The sequence below is a fragment of the Mastigoproctus giganteus genome, chromosome 8, assembly GCF_048544385.1.
Source record: "Mastigoproctus giganteus isolate SK-2022 chromosome 8, ASM4854438v1, whole genome shotgun sequence".
Classification (NCBI taxonomy): Eukaryota; Metazoa; Arthropoda; class Arachnida; order Uropygi; family Thelyphonidae; genus Mastigoproctus; species Mastigoproctus giganteus.
In genome coordinates, this window is record NC_143582.1 from 184,131,491 (window position 1) to 184,152,003 (window position 20,513).

General features: G+C 36.9%; 1 protein-coding gene across 2 annotated transcripts in view; it reads left to right on the forward strand.

Annotated features, from left to right (window-relative positions):
• Atg13 (Autophagy-related 13) overlaps window positions 1-17,558 on the forward strand; it is a 124,075-nt gene extending 106,517 nt beyond the window's left edge. For both annotated transcript variants that reach the window (XM_090379084.1, XM_090379085.1), the window contains 2 exons: window positions 337-679; window positions 17,330-17,558. In XM_090379084.1, the coding sequence (XP_090235210.1) occupies window positions 337-679; window positions 17,330-17,542 (556 nt within the window). In that variant the 3' untranslated portion in view covers window positions 17,543-17,558. The remainder of the gene's footprint in view (window positions 1-336; window positions 680-17,329) is intronic.
• The last annotated feature ends 2,955 nt before the right edge of the window (window positions 17,559-20,513 follow it).

Genomic DNA, 20,513 nt, shown 5'->3' on the forward strand with positions numbered 1-20,513 from the left:
TCATTGGGCTGCTAAGATAAGGAGCAACTCTTTCTTTCTCTTAGATATTTGTGTAATTTAAGTTCATATTAACTTAATTTAAAATGATTTGATTTTCACTTAAACCCATTTTTAGTTAATTACAACCCTTTTATGGCCTGATGCAAGGATTCAGCAAGAATCCTAAAATATTACTAGTTTAAAATTTAGTGTGTATTGGTACTTGAAATGGGCTCACTACTAAAAATACAAAAATTTCCACGTGGAAAAAGTGTATCTTTTCTTACATGCTAATTTTTGATGAATAACCACATAATGTCCTTCCAAAACTTATTTTTATTAAAATATTTCTTCTAGTCTGAATTGCCAGCTCAGCCTTGGAGAAACAAGAAAAGTTGGAGCATTTGCACCCTGTTCAAAAGTACCTGATCCATCACTCCTTCCAGATATATTCTTTCCTGACACTCCATTCTTGAGTCTTATGCAACATGACTCAGATAATAATCCTATTCATACCAAAACAGAAGAGCAGGATGAAATAAAAAGTGCTGATAAAAATGCAAATGTTGATATAGCACATACAAACAGGAACTGTGTCACTGGTGTTGATCATTCATTAGACTACAATTGTAATACTAGTGATGTTTTTCAGAAGTCAAACTGCAGTGATGGCTTTGAAGACTTTGTTATGGTTGAATTGGTATGTTTTTATGTAGTTATTTCATTTTTGTTGTTTGTTATTAAAAAAAGTTGTTTAAAAGTTAGTACAGTCAGTCCTCGTATAACACAATAGTTGTGTTCCTAGAAACCCTCGTGTAATATAAACAACAGGCCCTGTGGGGAAAATAGGGTTAGATACCGACCACCCAAGACTGGATACACATTTGTAACAAAAACATTACCAAACGCAATAAATAATTGTTTGATAATGTTTTATTACAATTATTTATTGTAATAAATAATTGTAATAAAACACTTACACAATTGAAAAATGTAAAATTAATAATTTAATCAATTAAATTTAGATTCTTACCTTAAAAATAAACGAAGACAGCTTGAGGCTTGAGAAAGGGTTGAAGAAGCGGAATTATGGGGAAAGTGGCTGCAGGTTGTCATCATTATTGGAACTACGAGGTGGAGGAGATGCCGATGAGGACTTTGGACGAAATCTGGTCACACCAGAACTACAGGGCTGTGGCTCATTTTATCTCTTTCTTGGGTGTTTTCATAAAAAATACATCTAGTTTCTGTTGTTTTGCAATCTTCCTTCTTTCACAAAGCAGCTGCTTATATGGCTCCAAAGCAGATCAAATTGTATGAAGTGCTCTTCTGCTTCTTTCTGCATTATAATCGTTATCTTCTAGCCATTGCATACTTTTCTCAAATGAATTTAACTCTGAAGTAGAAAGCTGTTTTATGGTGGTGTTCAGACATTCAACTTCTTCGTCTTCCTTATCTTCCACCTGCCCTCTAGCAACAAGTTGTTCCAGTTCTTCAGTTGAAAGTTCTTCATAAGACTGAAGCAACTCTTCTAAATCTTCTTCCTCCAGTTCAAATTCCTGCCAACCTGCTTTGCGAGGGCAACACAATGTGCTATTAATTTATATATCGGTGTGTAGATACACCATAGACAACTCTTAAAAAACTACAAGTAGTTGTTGTGGGCATCATTTGCTCTTTCTCATATTGTGCCCTGCCTTCACGACGAGTTGCCATGATATTGCACTACTTCAAATAAGTAACGCTTCACTAATAGAGAAGACTATTGTTACTTATTCTCAGTGAGTACCACCACTCCACTCAGACATGTTTCAAGGCTATTGTGAATTTAATATGAAAAAAACCTATTGGGCCAGATCTATTAAATCAAACAAATGAATTATAAAATTCAAACCATTTGTCCCTATTAGACTTAGAAAAGCAAAAAGGTAGAGGGAAAGTAATAGTAGTAGTGGAAGAGGAAAAGAAACATGTCGAAGAATGAAAGGGACAGTAACTCTTCAACTCACTCCACTCAAAAACTCAAATTCCTCCAATAGATAACGCTTCCCCAGTAGAGAAGACTGTTGTTACCCATTCTCGGAAACTCCGTGAATATCAGGCTCCCCAGACATGTTTCAAGGCTATTGGCCTATCATCAGTGGGTGGGCAGATACCCTAGTATTGCAGACATGACGACCCAGTTGTGAAGATATTCACACAATATGAGAGATGCCAAAAGGTGTATAAGACAATATTTAAAATAATTAAATGCGCAAGGCGTAATACATTAAAAGTTTAATATCTATATAATATCGGTGTATAGATACACCATAGACAACTCTTTAAAAACTACAATTAGTTGTTGTGGGCATCATTTGCTCTTTCTCATATTGTGCTCTGCCTTCACGACGAGTTGGCATGATATTGCACTATCTCAAATAAGTAACGCTTCACTAATAGAGAAGACTATTGTTACTTATTCTCAGTGAGTACCACCACCCAGAAATGTTTCAAGGCTATTGGCCTATCATCAGTATTGCAGACATGGGTCGTCATGTCTGCAATACCCTAGTATTGCAGACACGACGACCCAGTTGTGAAGATAATCACAAAAAAAGCTATTAATTTAGTAAGCTCATTTACAGGATCAAAGCCTTTAAAATTATGAATAAAATCTGGTAAAAGAAGCTGCCAAACACTATGTAAGCATTCTTTTGTCACTTCGTTCCAAGCCTCCACAAATATGGATCACAAATATGTAAATTGCATTCTTTATATTAAATCATTTTCAGAAGTCTTTAACTGTTTCTGCTATCAGCATCTTAAATGTGCGTCTTGTGTAATAGTAATTAAAAGCAGCAATTACTTCTTGGTCAAGTGGCTGGATAAGAGATGCTGTGTTCAGTGGTAAAAACAGGATTTTAAAGTTTGGTGACAGTTCAGCAAGCGTTGGAGGGTGACTTGGTGCATTGTCCAAAATAATTAAAATCTTAAAATCCAAATTTTTCTTTTTGCAGTCGCTTCGAAACACATCTTCAAACACATGTAGTAGAAGGTCAGTGAAGATCTGCCATGTCATCCACCTTCTTCTGCTGTTCCTAAAGTAAACACCCAGGGTAGACCTTACGATCCCTTTTAACGCTCGTGGATTGGCTGCATTATAAACAACAACAGGCTTCAGTTTCAAGTCGCCACTTGCATTTTCTCCTAACATAACAGTCAGTCTATCCTTAGCAGCCTTAAAGCCCGGAGCTCATGCTTCCTCTGTTGAGATATATGTGCATGATGGCATTTTTTTCCAATACAGTCCGGTTTCATCAAAGTTAGCCCTCTTCCTCAATTAGGTTTTTCAGTATTGGCGGAAATGCCTTTGCTGCTGCTTCATCTGCACTCGCAGCTTCACCTGATAATTTCACATTATGGAAAGCATGACGTTTCCTGAAATTATTGAACCAGCCACTACTGGCAGTAGAGGAAGGCACTTCTTGAGGGTTTTCAGCTTTATTTCTGAGGTCTTCAAATATTGCCAGTGCCTTTGCTTTTATCGTAAGAAACTTGTTCCTGATCTCCTCTTTGTTTGATCTTCTATCCAAACAGATGAGACGTTCCATCGTTTCCAATTCTTTGTGTCTTGATCTAATTGATTTTGTTACACTTTGTGTTGTTCCTGATTTTTTCTGCATTCTTTCTTTTATTTTATTTTTCTTTTTTTTTTTTTTATTTTTCTTTTATTTTTTCTGCATTCTTTCTAATTCTCAGCATTCCCTCATTTAGGCCTGTAGCACGCACAATATCGCGTGTTCTTTCATTCCGCTCAAAGCTTTTCACAATTTCATATTTTTCTTCTATCGATATTGTTTTTCTTTTTCTATCTGAAATATCTGCACCAGAACGCTTCCTTTTCACACTTTTTTCAAGTATTTTACTCATTTTTTTTTGAGAATAGAGCACAAGTATAAAAAGAACAAAATTGAGGAGACAAGCTTGATATACATAAACACACAGCAAACAAGTAGCAACTAAATGAACAACGCAGCGCCTGTGTAGAAAATGAATAAACAATGCAGTAAAGGCGGAAACACACTATTCTCACATATTACATGCTTACGTTTTACTAAAGCACATTTCTGGAGGTCCCTACCATAAAACAATTTGCAGTTTCTGGTTTATTGGGGGTTCCTGCTAGTGGAGTTCATGGGTTTTTATGTTATTATGTGAAATACGTTTCCCCTTTCGTGAACTCTTAAAAACAAATAAATTTTCAGAATCTTCTCTTCATTCCTACTGTATTGTTTTCAGTTTGGGTGATTACGCCGTGTTCGACTACCATTTCTTGTAAACACAAAGGCAAATCATGCATAAGCGAATTACGTTCGTGTTATATGCAACATCGTTCCCCTATTTATAAATCGTGTTACACAAGGACTGACTGTATTGGAAAATGATGCAAGAAAACAAGTTTATGCTGCAAAAAAAAAAAAAAAGAAAAAAGATACTATATGCTATTTCTATTTCCTCATCCATTTTATTTTATTTTTTTAAATATTTATCCAGTCCCTCTTTAAATATACATAAAATTTCCATATCTTTTTCTCAGTTTAAAATTATGTTGTCCTTCTATCGATTTTTAGTGTAACCCTAATGAGATCATGACAGACATGCCTAAATACAAGGGGCCTCTGTAGCCCCTTGTATCCTTCCCTACTCCTTGTAGGGAAGGAGCAGCAGTGCGTAGCACATGCTTCTTGATTAGACCGGGGTCCGAACCTGTCACCACCAAATACGGAGGATGCGGAAAGGTTAGGGAATGGCTACCGCATATTCCTGGAGCAATATGGCCTTAGTTGCTAATGCTCCAAAAAACCAAAATAAACAAACAAACAAGCCTGAATACAAATCATTGTAACTTACTAAACTTTAATCTCTCTTGGTAAAAATATTCCTTTGTGGCTATAATTGATTTTATTGGTCTTCTCTATACCCTTTCCTACAGATTTCCTGTATAGTAGTAATCAAGGCATACAATGCAAGAAAGCAAAGTTATGTAGCGTCAGCCCAAAAAAAAAAACATTTCACACATCCATTCCCTCTAAATGTTTGTCCAGTTTCTCCTTGAATTTATTTAAGCTACCAACTTCCACAATGATAGATAGAAGTTTGTTTCAGCATTCAACTACCCTCTGGCTAAAGGCAAATTTCCGCACATCTATTCTATAACATAACAGGGCTGACAGTAGAGTAGATGGAAGTGATCACGGAGTTCTACAGTGGATGATAATGAGAGAAGTAGCAGTAGTTAAAAGGCAAAGGAATAGGTTATAATTTCAGAAAAGGAAATTACAATGCCTTAAGCTGCTACATGGCCTCTATTAACTGGGTAGATATCCCACAGATAATGAATACAATTGAACTGTGGTATGCTTTTAAAACATTAATCACAGACACCTTAAATGCGTATTTACCATTAAAAAAATACTCCACAAGGAGGGTTCCAAGTTGGATGAATAGTGAAGTTGCCACATTACTTGAGCAGAAAAGGGTGGCATGGAAAAGTTACAGAGCAATAAAAAGTACTGAAGCTTATAACAGCTACAAGATGATCTGTAATAGAGCCACAGAAAATGTTCGACAGGCAAAGGCAGTTTATGAGAAATCGATAGCAAACAGAGCAATGAAGGGGGGGATAAGGAATTCTTCACATATATAAATGCTAAGAAGAGCAGGACAAACCAGATCAGACCTTTATGTAAGGGAAAGGGGATAGTATTAAATACACCAGCTGACATTGCAGATGAACTCAACAGTTATTTTGCATCCATCGATATTTACAAAAGAAAAACCTTTTGTGGCAATGGGAAATTGTGGGAGCGAAGTTGAAAAATATGTAATTAATGATATTGAAATTTCGCAAGATTATTTAATGAAAAGACTCTCGAGCCTAGGCCAATAAGGCTCTCCTGGAGTTGATGGAATATACCCTATAATCTTAAGGGAGGCAGCAGGTGAGTGCATTGAACCATTGAGGCTAATTATGTGAGCATCACTAGACTCTGGGGAGATTCCATTGGATTGGAAAAGTGCCAATGTATCTCCCATATATAAGGGTGGTTCTAAGAGTAAGTGGGAAATTATCAACCTGTCAGTCTGACTTCAGTGGTAGGGAAAATCATGGAGGCAATGATCAAGGGTGGAATTCAGGATCATTTGGATCGAATTGAAATTCTCAAGGATACTCAGCATGGTTTTGTACAGGGAAAATCATGTTTAACAAATCTGGTTCGCTATTTTGAAACTCAAGAGCTGGATTTAGGAAATAATTTCAACATTGTTTATTTAGATTTCAGGAAAGTTTTTGACTCAGTCCCACATGAGTGGTTGCTTTATAAGCTGGAAGAGGTTGGAATCATTGGGAAAATCCTTAGATGGATATCAGGATGGCTTCAGGGCAGGAGGTAGAGGGTTGTAATAAATGGCTATTCCTCAGATTGAGTTGATGTAAGAAGTGGGGTTCCCCAAGGATCAGTATTAGGACCACTGTTGTTTTTAATTTTCATAAATTACATTGATGAAAGGATAGAGGGCGTTATGTCTAAATTTGCAGATGTTAAAATTGGTAGAGTTGTTAATGATCGCTGTCAAGCTGAGCTTCTTCAGAGAGACCTAGACAGACTTCAGGAATGGTCAGAAAAATGGCAGCTATGCTTTAATTGAACAAAGTGTAAGGTATTACACCTGGGAAACAGTAATCCTAAAATAACTTATTCACTTGGTGGAGTTCAACTAAACCCAGTACTGGAGAAAAGGGACTTGAGTGTTAAGATCCGGTCAAACATGAAATTCTCTGAGTATTGTAAACAGGTTGCAAGGAACGCCCGTGGCGTCTTCTCGATGATCTGTCGAACTTTTGCAAGTAGAGATAGGGACGTGATAATCCCGTATAAGGCTTTTGTTAGACCAGTGTTAGACTTGTAATACTGTGTTCAAGTATGGAGACCGCACCTAAAGAAAGAAATACATCGAGCTTTTTGAAAGGGTGCAAAGACGGGTAACTCGCCTGGTGAGATCGGCAAAAGGGCATCCTTATGAAGAAAGACTTCGAATATGTGGGTTGCAGAGTTTGGAAACTAGACACCTTAGAGGACATTTGATTGAGGTGTTTAAGGCTCTGAAAGGCATCAGTAAAATAAATGAGGACGAAATTTTCAAGATTATAAATGATGCTAGAACTAGGGGACATAAATTCAAGTTATGGGGGAGATGTTTAGATTGGACTGCAGAAAGTTTTATTGTAGCCAGTGAGTTATAAATTACTGGAATAAGTTGCCTACGTGGGTGGTAGAGGCTGACAGTTTGGGGAAATTCAAAGGTCATCTGGATAGTACCTTGTTGAGAGAAACGCATAGGATGATAGGCTTAATTCTCTTTTCTTTTATTAATTATTAGGGTTTTTTTTTTTTTTTTGCCTGGTGCAGTATAAGCCATAGGCTTTCTTGCACCATACGGCCATTACTAATACTATTACTAATAACTGTCTTTCCTCAATTTGAATTTATGCCCACTCAGGTTTGTAATCTGAGCAAGAGGAAGAATACCATCAGAATTGAGCCTGCTCAACCCATTCAAAGCCTTATACACCTCAATCAGATCACCTCGCAGGTGCCTAGTCTCCAAATTCTGCAATTTGCAGAACTTAAGCCTTTCTTGGTAAGACCACCCTTTTGTTTCCCTCACTAATCTTGTTGCTCTCCTCTGTACTCGCTGAAGCAACTATACATCCCTCCTAAAATGAGGCCTCCAGACCTGTACGTTTACTCAAGGTGTGGCCTGACCATTGCATTATACAAAGGGATGATCACCTCCTTATCCTTGCTTGGTAAAAAATTCCTGTATATCATTGACAAGACCCCCATGAGATACTCTTGCAGCCCATCTGCACTGCTCAGAAAACTTCATATCTGACTGCGCAATTACCCCCAGGTCTTTTTCATTCTGCACTACCTTGAGTGCAGTACCGCACAGTTAGTACATTACTTCGGGGCTACTGCTACCCATTTGCAATACAGTAAGTCCCTGACTTACATAACTTCAGACTTAGGTAATTTTTTTACCTCAATTTTTTTTTTTTTTTTTTTTAAGGATTATAAAATTTAAAACAGTAGAAAAAAATAGCAATGTGTGTTTGGAATAGCCAAACAAACCTTTCTAAAAGAGCTAAATATAAAATTTAATGGAAATCTGTCCACTGCAAGTTGAATTGCTTTATGTGGATGGACAGACTTGGTAAAGACAATAGGAGCATTACACATTAGTAGTGGAATATGATGCAAAAGAGCAAGCTTATATCACATCAGTCAAATAAAAAAAAAACCTATTCACTACAGAAGTTTGTCTAGTTCACCCTTGAATTTATTTAAGCTGTCAACTTCCACAAAGGCAGATGGAAGTTTGTTCCAGCAATCAACCACCTGCTGGCTAAAGGCATATTTCCTCACATCTATTCTACAACTGTCTTTCTGCAGTTTGAATTTATGCCCCCTCACATGCAGAATCTGAGCAAGAGGAAGAATCCCATCATCAGCATTGAGGTTGCTCAAACCATTCAAGGCCTTGTGCACCTCAATCAGATCACCTCGCAGGTTCCTAGTCTCCAGATGCTGCAATTTGCAGAACTTAAGCTTTTCTTCATAAGAGCAACTTTTATTCCCCTCACCAATCTCATTGCCCTTCTTGGTACTCTTTCCAGCAGCTCTACATCCTTCCTAAAATGAGGCTTCCAGGCCTGTACACAATGTTCAAGGTGTGGCCTGACCATTGCCTTATACAAAGGGGTAATCACCTCCCTATCCCTGCTAGCAAAATTCTTGTATATCATTGACAAGACCCCATTCTGAACAGAGTAGACAGGTGTCTACTCTGCTCAGAAAACTTCATATCTGACTGCACAATTACCCCGAAGTCTTTTTTTTTTTTTTTTTTCATTCTCCACTAGCTTGAGTGTAGTACCGCACAGTTGGTACGTTACTCTGGAGTTACTGCCAGCCATATGCAGTACTTTACATTTGTCAATGTTAAACTTCAATTGCCACCTCTCAGCCCATGTGCCCAAATTTTCTAGATTCCATTGCAGTAGCATACTGTCATTAACAATCTTGCCAACCTTTGTATCATCTGCAAACTTGGACATTAAGCCTGATATACCATCATCAGTATCATTGATGAATACAGAAAACAACAATGGACCTAACACTGAACCCTGGGGACTCCGCTAATAACATTAGTCCACGAAGAGCAGTGTCCATTGATTACCACTCTGTCTTCTCCCACTCAACCATCCCTTAATCCATAGCAGCAATTTGCCTCCAATGCCACTGCTCCAATTTGTGCAGCAGGCTTCCATGTGCAATAGTATCAAAAGCCTTTCTAAGATCCAAATATATGGTATCAAAATTATTTTTGGCATTCAGTTCCTTTGTGACCACATCATAGTGTCCAATCAAATTGGTCAGATAAGACTTCCCCTTAACAAACCCATGCTGTGTCTCAGCTATAACTGAAGTCTTTTGTAGATGATCCTGCAATGCTTCTTTAACCAGTGCCTCCATTAATTTCACTGGAACAGAAGTTAAACTAACAGGTCTGTAATTACCTATGTCTCCCCTTGATTCTCCTTTGTGGATTGGGTCACATTTGCACATCTCCAGCCCATGGACACCTCCCCTGAGTCCAAGGAAGCCTCTCATAATTATGGCTAAGGGTTTGCTTACTTCCTTTGCTGCCTCCTTTAATATAACTGGATAGATTCCATGCACCCCAGGTGCCTTTCTTATGTGCCTTTCTTCAAAAGTTTCTCTTCCACTTTACTCAGTTATTACAAGATTATCTAGCTTACTGCCCAAGTTTAATGCACCTCTGGCATTCCCGGAACAGACTTCCGTCTGTCATGGAAGTTGATAGGTTAAATAAATTTAAGGAGGAACTGGACAAACATTTAGAGGGAATGGTTGTGTGAAATTTTTTTTTTTTTTTTTTGGGCTGATTCTCCATAAGCTCATACGCTTGCGTTCTTGTATCACATGCCACGATTACTACAGTCCATTCCGGTTATTTGGAACACATCGGGACTAGTGCATTTTGGCCCGATTAAGCGTCTGCCCCAATTATCCAAAGTTTCACGTAAATAGTTAAAAATACAATGTACCCCCCTTTACAATTGGTTCACTATACAATGTGCAGTAAGCGCCGGTCATTGTGATCACATTTGTGAATTGAATTTTAATTCTATTAAAGAGCAAGTCTAATTAGTGAAAATAGGTGGGAATATTATCCAGGTAATTTAGCCTTTATTACCTTAGTAATTTAGCCTTTATTAGCCTATATTACCAATTAAAAAATTAAATGATACGTGAAAATCGGAAGAATATGCGTGATAATCAGAATAATTAATACGTACTGTAATATGAACATATGAACTAGTTGACAGTTCTGTTCACTGACATTTGTGGGTGGGGATTAAAATTTAAAACAGTAAAAAGATAAGCAATCAATAACAAAGAACACGGCACACACAAATTGCAAGTAACAGAATATGTGAAAGTGAAAACAGAGTAACGAGTTACGAAGCTTTAAAAATAGGAATAATGAGATCAGAAAATTTAATTTTTTTTTATGACTGAAGATTTCATGGAAGCATAAACACATTTCGCCATAATAACCCACAGAATTCCAGCTGTCAGTATTATCGCAAATTCAGTAAGATCGCGTTTACTGTCCGTTTATGATAGATTTCACTAACAGAAAAGCCCAATAAACAGGTGACTGCTAATTGTTTTATGGTTGGGACCTCCAGAATTTCGATTGAACCACGTGGTTCAGTCAGAGACAATCGTAGGGTAATCTCCAGTGCTGCGTTTCTTGTCCTAATTAAACGGCATGCTGTCCCAATTAAGCGAAGTAAACTCTAGCTATTTTCTCAATTGGTTTCTGTTTTTTAAGATTTGCCCCAAATAAACGGCCCCGATTAACCGGTGGCCCAAATAACTGGAATCCACTGTATTACTATTTCAAAGAGGAACTCTTCAAACACTTATAAGTTAATCGTGGCTCTATTTTTCCTTAAAACCATATTGTTGCCTAAAAACTGCTTTTAAAATTGGTATATTCAACTGTAAAAATGTATAGTCTATTATAAGTCAAGAGTTAGCTCAAGAATTACAGGAATTGAAATATAAGTAATGTCTGTTTAGCCTATCAATTGCTTAATTAACGAAATTTTTCTAGATCTGTAAACACTGACTAAAGCTAAAGCAAACAGTCGTCACAAACTTCCTGGCCAAAGTGGGATGTTCTGCCAGGCTATCTAATGTGTATGTTCCTAAACTTTCTCGGTTCGTGGCATTCCTAGGCCAAAAGAAATACCTAACGGTTCCATTTATTAAGTAGTTAGGTCCAAACAATTTAATAAGTAATGTTGAAACTGTGAACTACCTCGAGCTAGTATTTTGCATGGTGTGTAAACACAGCGATACTCGACAGATGCAGTATCGCTGTGTTTCCCTTGAAAATATCCTGCGGCACACAGTTTGAGAACCGCAGGTGTATGGTGAAGATGGCCAAATATGAAGGTATTTTCATTTTCAACCAGGAGAAATGGGCATCAAGGACAAATAATGGCTGACTCAGAAAGCATTCTACTGCTGCAGAAATTGAAAGCAGTGGAAACATACTTTTGAATGAGTCACTGTTAGGAAGATCAACTATGTGGACATAATGCTGTGGAATAATAATTATTTTGAAAGTTTTTGCTAAATGAATTCATCATTTAAGCTGAAATGAAGTTAAAAGGGGGCAAATGCATTTAGCATGACTGGAAATATTTTGAAAATTAGAAAACAAGTGATAATTTTAAAAAAAACCTAAAAAATTTGAACTGTATATCTATTATATTTTAGAAATCATAGACCAACAAGCATTACTTTTGAAAAAGCCCTTGTATTACGATATGCACTATGATATACTATGTAAGAATATGAAACTTAATATTTTATTAAAAATGAAGTTTTGATTAATTTAGATGTTTTCCATACTGTATATTTCTACTTCCACTTGCATGCAGTTTGTTATTTAATATTTAAATCATGAGCATGATTTTAACTCACACAAAGCAAGTTATAAATTACTGGAATAAGTTACCTACATGGGTAGTAGCGGCTAACAGTTTGGGGAAATTGAAAGGTCAGCTGAAAGGTTACCTGCAGGAGAATAATATGCATAGGTTGTCTATTTCCTTTTTTCTTATTATTTATTTTCTCTCTATACGTTAAAAACGTTTTCCTCCTAGTGATATTTATTCGAGCCGATGGGAGAAGAGGACAGGGCAATTACGTCACTACAAATGCGCAGGTAAATAATTACATTGTTGTCTTCTATTGACAGCTGCCTCCATAAAGTTCATCAACCTCATGCACGTGCTTCACTGTCTAATACCTGACCACGCCCGGCATCATTTCATGTTCATTCATCAGCTGACATTACAATGTCAGCTGATGAAGGGACCCAATATAGTTTGTATATTTGTAAATAGTTTTTAGTATTTTGTAAATATTTTAGTCCTGCTCTTTCGGATGCAATGATATTCCTCATGCATTATGGATTCCGAAGCAAAAGGCCTTTTCCCTGTGACCTATGTAAGGTGCAGGTAAATAATTACATAGTGATATTTATTCCACCTTGAGAATAGTGGGAGGTGGGGTAGCCAATGGGAGAAGAGGGTTGTGTGTCACATGATACAAGTGGGCAGGGAAATTGCGTCACTACAAATGCACAGGTAAATAATTATATTGGTAATTTCCTGAGTAGATATTGATCAGTGTTTCGACAGGTGTCTTTTACACGGGTGTCTGGTCCTTGAGGTTGTCACAGACATTCTCTCAGATATGCCAGACAAGCTGTTCTTGCTACCTGGGAGTCTAAAACGCTGATGGAACTGATATTCGGGTAATGAAGGGACCCAATATAGTTTGTATATTTGTAAATAGTTTAGTATTTTGTAAATATTTTAGTCCTGCTCTTTCAGATGCAACGATATTCCTCATGCATTATGGATTCCGAAGCAAAAGGCCTTTTCCCTGTGACCTATGTAAGGTGCAGGTAAATAATTACATAGTGATATTTATTCCACCTTGAGAATGGTGGGAGGTGGGGTAGCCAATGGGAGAAGAGGGTTGTGTGTCACATGATACAAGTGGGCAGGGAAATTTCGTCACTACAAATGCACAGGTAAATAATTATATTGGTCATTTCCTGAGTAGATATTGATCAGTGTTTCGATGGGTGTCTTTTACACGGGTGTCTGGTCCTTGAGGTTGTCACAGACATTCTCTCAGATATGCCAGACAAGCTGTACTTGCTACCTGGGAGTCTAAAGCGCTGATGGAACTGATATTCGGGTAACACTCAAGTCAAGTGGACCCAATTTCGGCGAAGTCTGGATGGTCTGTGACAGCCAAATCCTCTGCTTGCACCTTCACAATGGTGGGACTGTTAGTAATCCTGGGTATAACCTCCATGCCCCGGATGGTGGGTGACCATCCAGGTGTGAACCAACGTAAACAGGGGTCGAGGTGTGGTGCCCACACCACATGGAGGAACGCCGCCCTTCTATGTTACCAGGCAGTACTAGGTGGTAGATGACTCTCATCAACCGGTGCAATACCACCACTTTGCTTATTGGAGGCTTGAAGTAGTGGAACCCATGTTTAGTGTCTAGAGCTAAGTTCCAGTCAACCCTTCCCCATCTCTTCCATCATGCAGTATGATTGATGACTTTTGAGGTTATGATGAACATTGTGGTGAGATCCAATATTCCTTACATTTCCAAGGGTACAGCACTAAAATGGTGTTCGCAGGCCGGCCGCTAGTTAGTACACTGGACCGAACCTATTGGTAACTCTCTAGGAGGCTTCCAGATCAGCTAGTGTATAATCTTGCTACCTCTACTCTGCCAGATAGTGACTGCAGGGAGCCCGAGTAGTGTGTATGCGGGGAGCATTGTCGAGGCCATGTTATGTCAAAGATCTGGGTATATTCTTACCATGTGTACGCCATATCCAAAAATTTCATTACTTCACACAGCATGTCCCACCCACTTTTTCTTACTATTGAATACACCATGAATTGTCAAACTAATAGAGCAAGCTTATCTGCGAAAAGATCTAAACCTCCCAAGCACTTCCTAATTCATTTCACAAATATATGTGGTCTCAGTTCTAATATCAACGATGTCCATTTCCACTTGCAGTCTGCCAAACCCCATTACTTTTTCTGACAGAATCTCAGTTGTCAGTTGATTCAACTACTGCTCATCTCAGATGCCCAAATTATTCGCTGTATGATTCTTTTCACCTCAAAGGTGGTACTTGTGCATATGTCCATTCTGATATTCCCTGTCAGAGACTTGGCAATTTGGAATCTCCTCTCTTTGATCTTCTCTGGCTTAAAATCTCTCTACCTCATTGTGTCAAATTCATCTGTTGTCTCTACCGTTCTCCCAACTCCACTAATCACTTGGAGCTCTTTGCAACTTGACTTTCTCCAGTCCAACTTTCCTAACAGTGAGATAATTTTCCTTGGTGATTTTAATGTTCACAACTCCAGCTGGTTCAGATGCTGAGGCTTTTGCAATTACTAATTATCTTGCACAGATTTTCATTTACCTACAAGAATACCGGACAATCCTAATCATACAGCCAATACACTTGATCTTTTTCTCACAAACAACCCTTCTAAGTACACAGTTGAAGTGAGAGGTCCTTTAGGGACTTTAGATCACAACTTGGTGATTGTCTCTTCTCCAATGGAACCTTTATCTCATGGCTATTCACAATCTCATGTTGTTTGGCATTACAAGAATGCAAAATGGGATGACCTGCTAGACTTATTTTCTTCTTTTCCTTAGTCGGATTACTGTTTCAAAACTTCTGATGTCAACGTTTGCTCAGATCGTGTCAGTGAAATTATTCTTGCAGGAATGGAATCCTTTATCTCACACTCCACTTTAAAATCTCGTCCTTTATCTAAACCTTGGTTTTCCAATAAATGTGCTAAGGCTGTTCAAGAGAAGAATGTTGCATATCGTAATTGACTTGTTTCTAATTCTTCAGTTTCATTTTCTGCCTACACCAAAGCTCGCAACAATTGTAAAGCAGTTATTAACCAGTCCAAACCAGAGTTTGAACAGGCTAAGAGTAGAAAACGTGCTTCTTGCCCTAATGGTAGCCGAGCATTCTAGTCTCTTGCCAAAGCTATTGGTTGCAACTTTTACCCATCTCTGCTCCCACCTCTGTCCAAACCAGATGGTTCTGTTATCACTTCAGCCAAGGATAAAGCTTACCTGCTAGCATCCCATTTTTCTTTCAACTCATGCATTAACGATCTTGGTAAAACACCTCCCACTATTCCCAACACACTCCATTCAATGCCTCCTGTGGTCTTCCGTCAAAAGGATGTCACAAGGATTTTGACAAATCTTGATGCTGAGAAAGCTCCAGGTCCCGATGGTATTTCTCCACTTGTTCTCAAAACCTGTGCTCCTGAACTTACTCCTATTCTTTGCCGCTTTTTTCACTTATTCCAAAGGTGTTTTTCCTTCTGCTTGGAAATTTGCTCATATCCAGCCAGTTCCTAAAAAGGGTGACAAATCCCTCCCATCCAATTATTGTCCCATTGCAATTACTTCTACTCTTTCTAAAGTAATGGAGAAATCAATTAACCGCCAACTCTTAAACTACCTAGAAACCTTCCGTCTGATCAACGATTGCCAGTATGGATTCCGTCAGTGTTGATCCACTGGTGATGTTCTGGCCTATGTTACCCATTTATGGACTAATTCAATGGAAAGGTTCGGTGAAACACAAGTAGTTGCTCTTGACATCTCAAAGGCTTTTGATTGTGTTTGGCATAAAGGTCTTTTAAACAAGCTTCCATCTTATGGTTTGCCAACTGTTTTTAGTAATTGGTTATCCAGTTTTCTCTCTGATTGCTCACTGAGGGTGATGGTAGATGGCTCTCTGTCTTCTAACTTCTCCACTAATGCCGGTGTCCCCCAAGGTTCAGTTCTTTCCCTCACTCTTTTCCTCTTGTATGTTAATGACTTCTTCCATTGACTGGAAATCCTATCCATAGTTTTGCCGATGATAGCACATTGCATTCCACTTTCCATTTTGAGAAACCTTACCCTGCTCAATCAGCTTCAACTTCTCGAATAGCTGCTACCAATTCCTTAAATGCCGATCTCCAGGTAATTCTCCAGTGGGGCAAAGACAACTTAGTTGATTTCAACCCTTCTAAAACTCAGTCTTGTCTTATATCTTGCAAAAAGGATTCTTCTGCTCTTATTCTTATCTTTAGTGACACTCCGATTTCTTGGCAAAATGATATATCTCTTTTGGGGATTACCCTGACTTCTAATCTCTCTTGGCACAAGCACATTACAAATATTGCTTCTTCTGCATCTAAAAAACTTGGTTTTCTCTTTTGCTCTCAGCGTTACTTTTCTTCCAAACAGCTGCTCACTCTGTATAAATCGCAAATCCGCCCTGCTATGGAAAATTGTTCCCACAACTGGGGTGGTGCCCCCAAAACCTCTCTCAGGCTTCTTGATTCTATTCAGAAGAGGGCAGTTAGGTTAATTAATGACTCATCTCTAACAGAGTCTCTGCTGCATGCCTCTTCTACAGATACTTCAATTCGCACTGTTCTTCTGAATTAGCTTCTATAATTCCTGCTCTCTCTTTCAAAACAGTCCGAACACGTGCCACCATCAGCCAACATCCATTTACTGTCCAACTTCAAACTCATAGAATGAACTTTTCATCTTTCTCGTTTATTCATTCAACTGCCGTTTTCTGGAACAACCTTTCTTCATACGTATTTCCTGAAAATTAGTCTACAGAAGTTCAAGTCCAATGTCAACAAATATCTTCTTTTGTCTTCTCAACCTCCAACCCAAGCATGGTACTAAGTACTATAGGTTCTAACACCTCTCGTGTTTGGGGTTTTACATAAAAAAAAAAAAAAAGAAAAAAAAAACGTAGAAAAGATTTGACTTACTCCGTCATACCTCTACATTTTATGTAGAAAAGCGTGCATGGGTGTTGGCTAGAAAAGCAAGCAGGGGGTGAAGCCATTTAGTATTTTATTTTATTTTTTTTATTTAAAAAAAAAAACACTGTTCTGTTGCTGCTGTAGATTATGCTACATTCTTATGTGAAAACTACTTTTAAAATAAACATGTGATGTGTAATATTTTTAATTAAAAATTATTTTGTATTATATTTAACTGTAATTTGTTTCTATTAATATTTATTTACAGAAACCACCATTTGCTGAATGTGATGGAAATAATGACCTGGGTGCCTTTTTTCGTGAATGCCAGTCAGCACCCCCTCTGGTGTCTTTCTCTAGCCAGCCAACCCTTGAAGAGCAAGTATCAGAGATTAGTAATCAGCTGGCCATGTTTGAAACAAGTTTACCAGACTTTGACCAGTTTGTAGATAAAATTTGCCATACTGAGTCTCAAAAATAAAGTTATCACTTTAGAAGTCTTTGCCTGAAAATTAGCAAAACAACACTTTGATCATGAACTGTTGAACCTTTTTCAAATAGAGTTACATTATTTTTCTAATTTTCATTTATTGTTTGTACATTAGTTTGTGTAGGGAATTCATCTTAATTTAAATGTGTGGAAGTAATATTTTTTTCTTTTCCTTTTTTTTTTTTTTTTTCATTATATTAAATATTGAATTCAGATACATATATCTAATACATCTAATGTTTAGGGTCAAAATTCCTATCCAGTTATAGTAAGTCTATTCAATTCTCTAATTACACACAATCTCTCTTTCTTTCTCTTCCCCCCCCCCCCTCCATGTACACACAAAGTGAAAGAATGAACATATATAAAATAAAAGTGGAGTTGACAAAAAATGTAGTTTTCTTGATTTTCTGCAACTAATGCAAACTACTTTATGTTAAAAATTCAAGATTGTTATTTATGTAACTAGTCTCTCATGAGAAAAGGCGGTCTTACAAATGATATAAATTGAGATCGTCTGATATGTAAAAGACTGAAGCATGCATTAACGTGCAATTAAATATGACATTGCTACATAAGCAGAAATATTTATATGATGAATTCAGAGTTACTGCATGCAGTAATCCTCCTTGATATCTTCATAGCATATACTGGCTCAGTTACCTTGCAAGGTAACTGATCCAGTTAAGATAGAATGTATGATCTAGTTTAACACATTCACTGCTTCTTAATGCAAATGTGCAACATTAGATTGGTGCACTATGGTCATAGTTGCCAATGCACCTAATAAATCTCCAAACAAACAAGCAGCATTAGATTTTTAATCCACTTGGACAGAAAACCCACCCTAATTTTAGAGTATTTTCTTCCAATTTGATGGCGGGGGGGGTATTTTTGTCGAGCAACCTCAACTGGAAGCTGGTTAATTCAGTCATTGTGAGAAGAAAGTCCAAAAGTGTCTCTGCCCTTTTTAATCCTGGGTCAAAAATGCTGTTAGAAAAGCCAGCCAGCAGCGAAAGTGTTAAAATTATTATTTAACGTAATTCCCCATCTTAATTTTGAAGATTAACTATTAAATTGATTAAACTGAAAGTGTTCATACTTGGGAAGTTCTTTAGACAGTCATGAATTTCTTTCAGTTTCACCCTTATTCCCTCCCCCAGTACTTTGCTTTATTTTATTTTATTTATTTTATTTTTTAATTAATAAAATTGGTCTTGTATTCCCATCTTAATTGGTTTATCTGCTATTTTGAGGTGCATAAAGCAAACACCTGGATAGCATTCCACCTGCAGCAACACCCTTGAATTTTTAATGTATTTCTGCGTTATACAAGTGTCATATTTAATTTACTTTCAAATATGACTTAACTGATTTTATCAAGTTAATTTTCATTTCTAATATTTTTAAATTTTTTTTTGTCTCAATATTGGAAATGAATATATAACATTCAAAGGTTGCTTTTATAAGTATGTTGCTTGATATATGATTTAAAAGCATATAGTTTATTAATCAATTTATCACTACATATACTACTGCTGTAAAATTCCAAATGTTGCAAAGTAGATTCAACTATTTCTTCCAGGATTTTGAATCTTATGTAAATTTTAATTAATGGCTATGATTTTTCAGTGATATTCTGCACATTTTGATAAGATCGACAAACTTTCAAAAACTTTTTAAATGCTGTTAGGAGAAGTTATTGCACATAGAAGGAATTTGTCAGCTTTCTTTTCCACTATTTTTTATTTGCCTTTTATTAAAAGCAAAAAATTTAAAACTGTTAACCATAAGACTTATTTAACTGATGGTTTGACTTGATGTTCTGTTCCATCTTGGTAATACAAAATTGTGTCGCAGAAGTTATTTTTTATATTGCAAAGAAATGCAACAAAAAATATAGTTTACATAATCTTAGAGCTTAATACCTTTTCCTATTTCCAGTCAAAATTCTAATTTAGTACAGTACTAAAATGTTAAGAATATGAGTTGAGACGTCAAATGCAGTTTATTTGTAACAGGTATGTATTTTGTGTGATTTAATTTAACTTTGTTTCTTGAAATACCAATATAAAACAATGTGATATTTCACAGATAATAGTTTAAAAGTAAACTTGATATATCCTTATTTATATATACTTTGTCCTTATATAACTCAAATGAATACTTTAATTTGCAAATAAAACTTAATGATAACAGAATAGCTTCTACAATTAAATTTAGATTCTACATTAATTTACAGAAATATAAAAGTGGCTAATAGTAAAATCAGTTTATCTTTTTACACTTGCTCAGAAATTTATTATTATCCAATTTAAAGTAATAGCGCAAAAATTAAAGCCAGAATGTGAGCAGAAGTTTATGCAGTAGCAGATTTAAACATAAGTAGGGTAAGCAGTTGCTTATTGCCCCTAAATTTAGAGTGCTGCTAAATTACTACACCTAGGACACTATTAAGATGCTCGCTAAATAAAATTACCTTTATTTGTTGCTTTTTGCGTTTTCTTTTTTTTTAATTTATAAAGTACTTTACTTGCCAAATATAAATATAGCAGGCATTCTTAAAAATTAAATTTACATGTAGTTAATTAAACCCCGCTATTCATATGTCAGTTGCTTTTTCCTACTATATCTGTGATCATAGGTGCCTCCGTAGCCAGGTGGGCAGGAGCAGCAGTGTGTAGCACACGCTTCTTGATTAGACCGGGGTTCGAGCCCGTGACCACCAAATACTGAGGATGTGGAAAGGTCAGGGAATGATGACCACCACATATCCTTGGAGCAATATGGCCTTAGTAGCTAATGCTCCTAAAAACCAAATAATAACAACAACAACATATCTGTGATCATGGGGATGAGGACACATTTTTGTTGTATTTATCTTCATATACGCATAGCAACAGCTGATTTTGAGATTCTGGTAACAGAAATCTGCAGATTGTAAAAAATGTTTTTCTTGCAC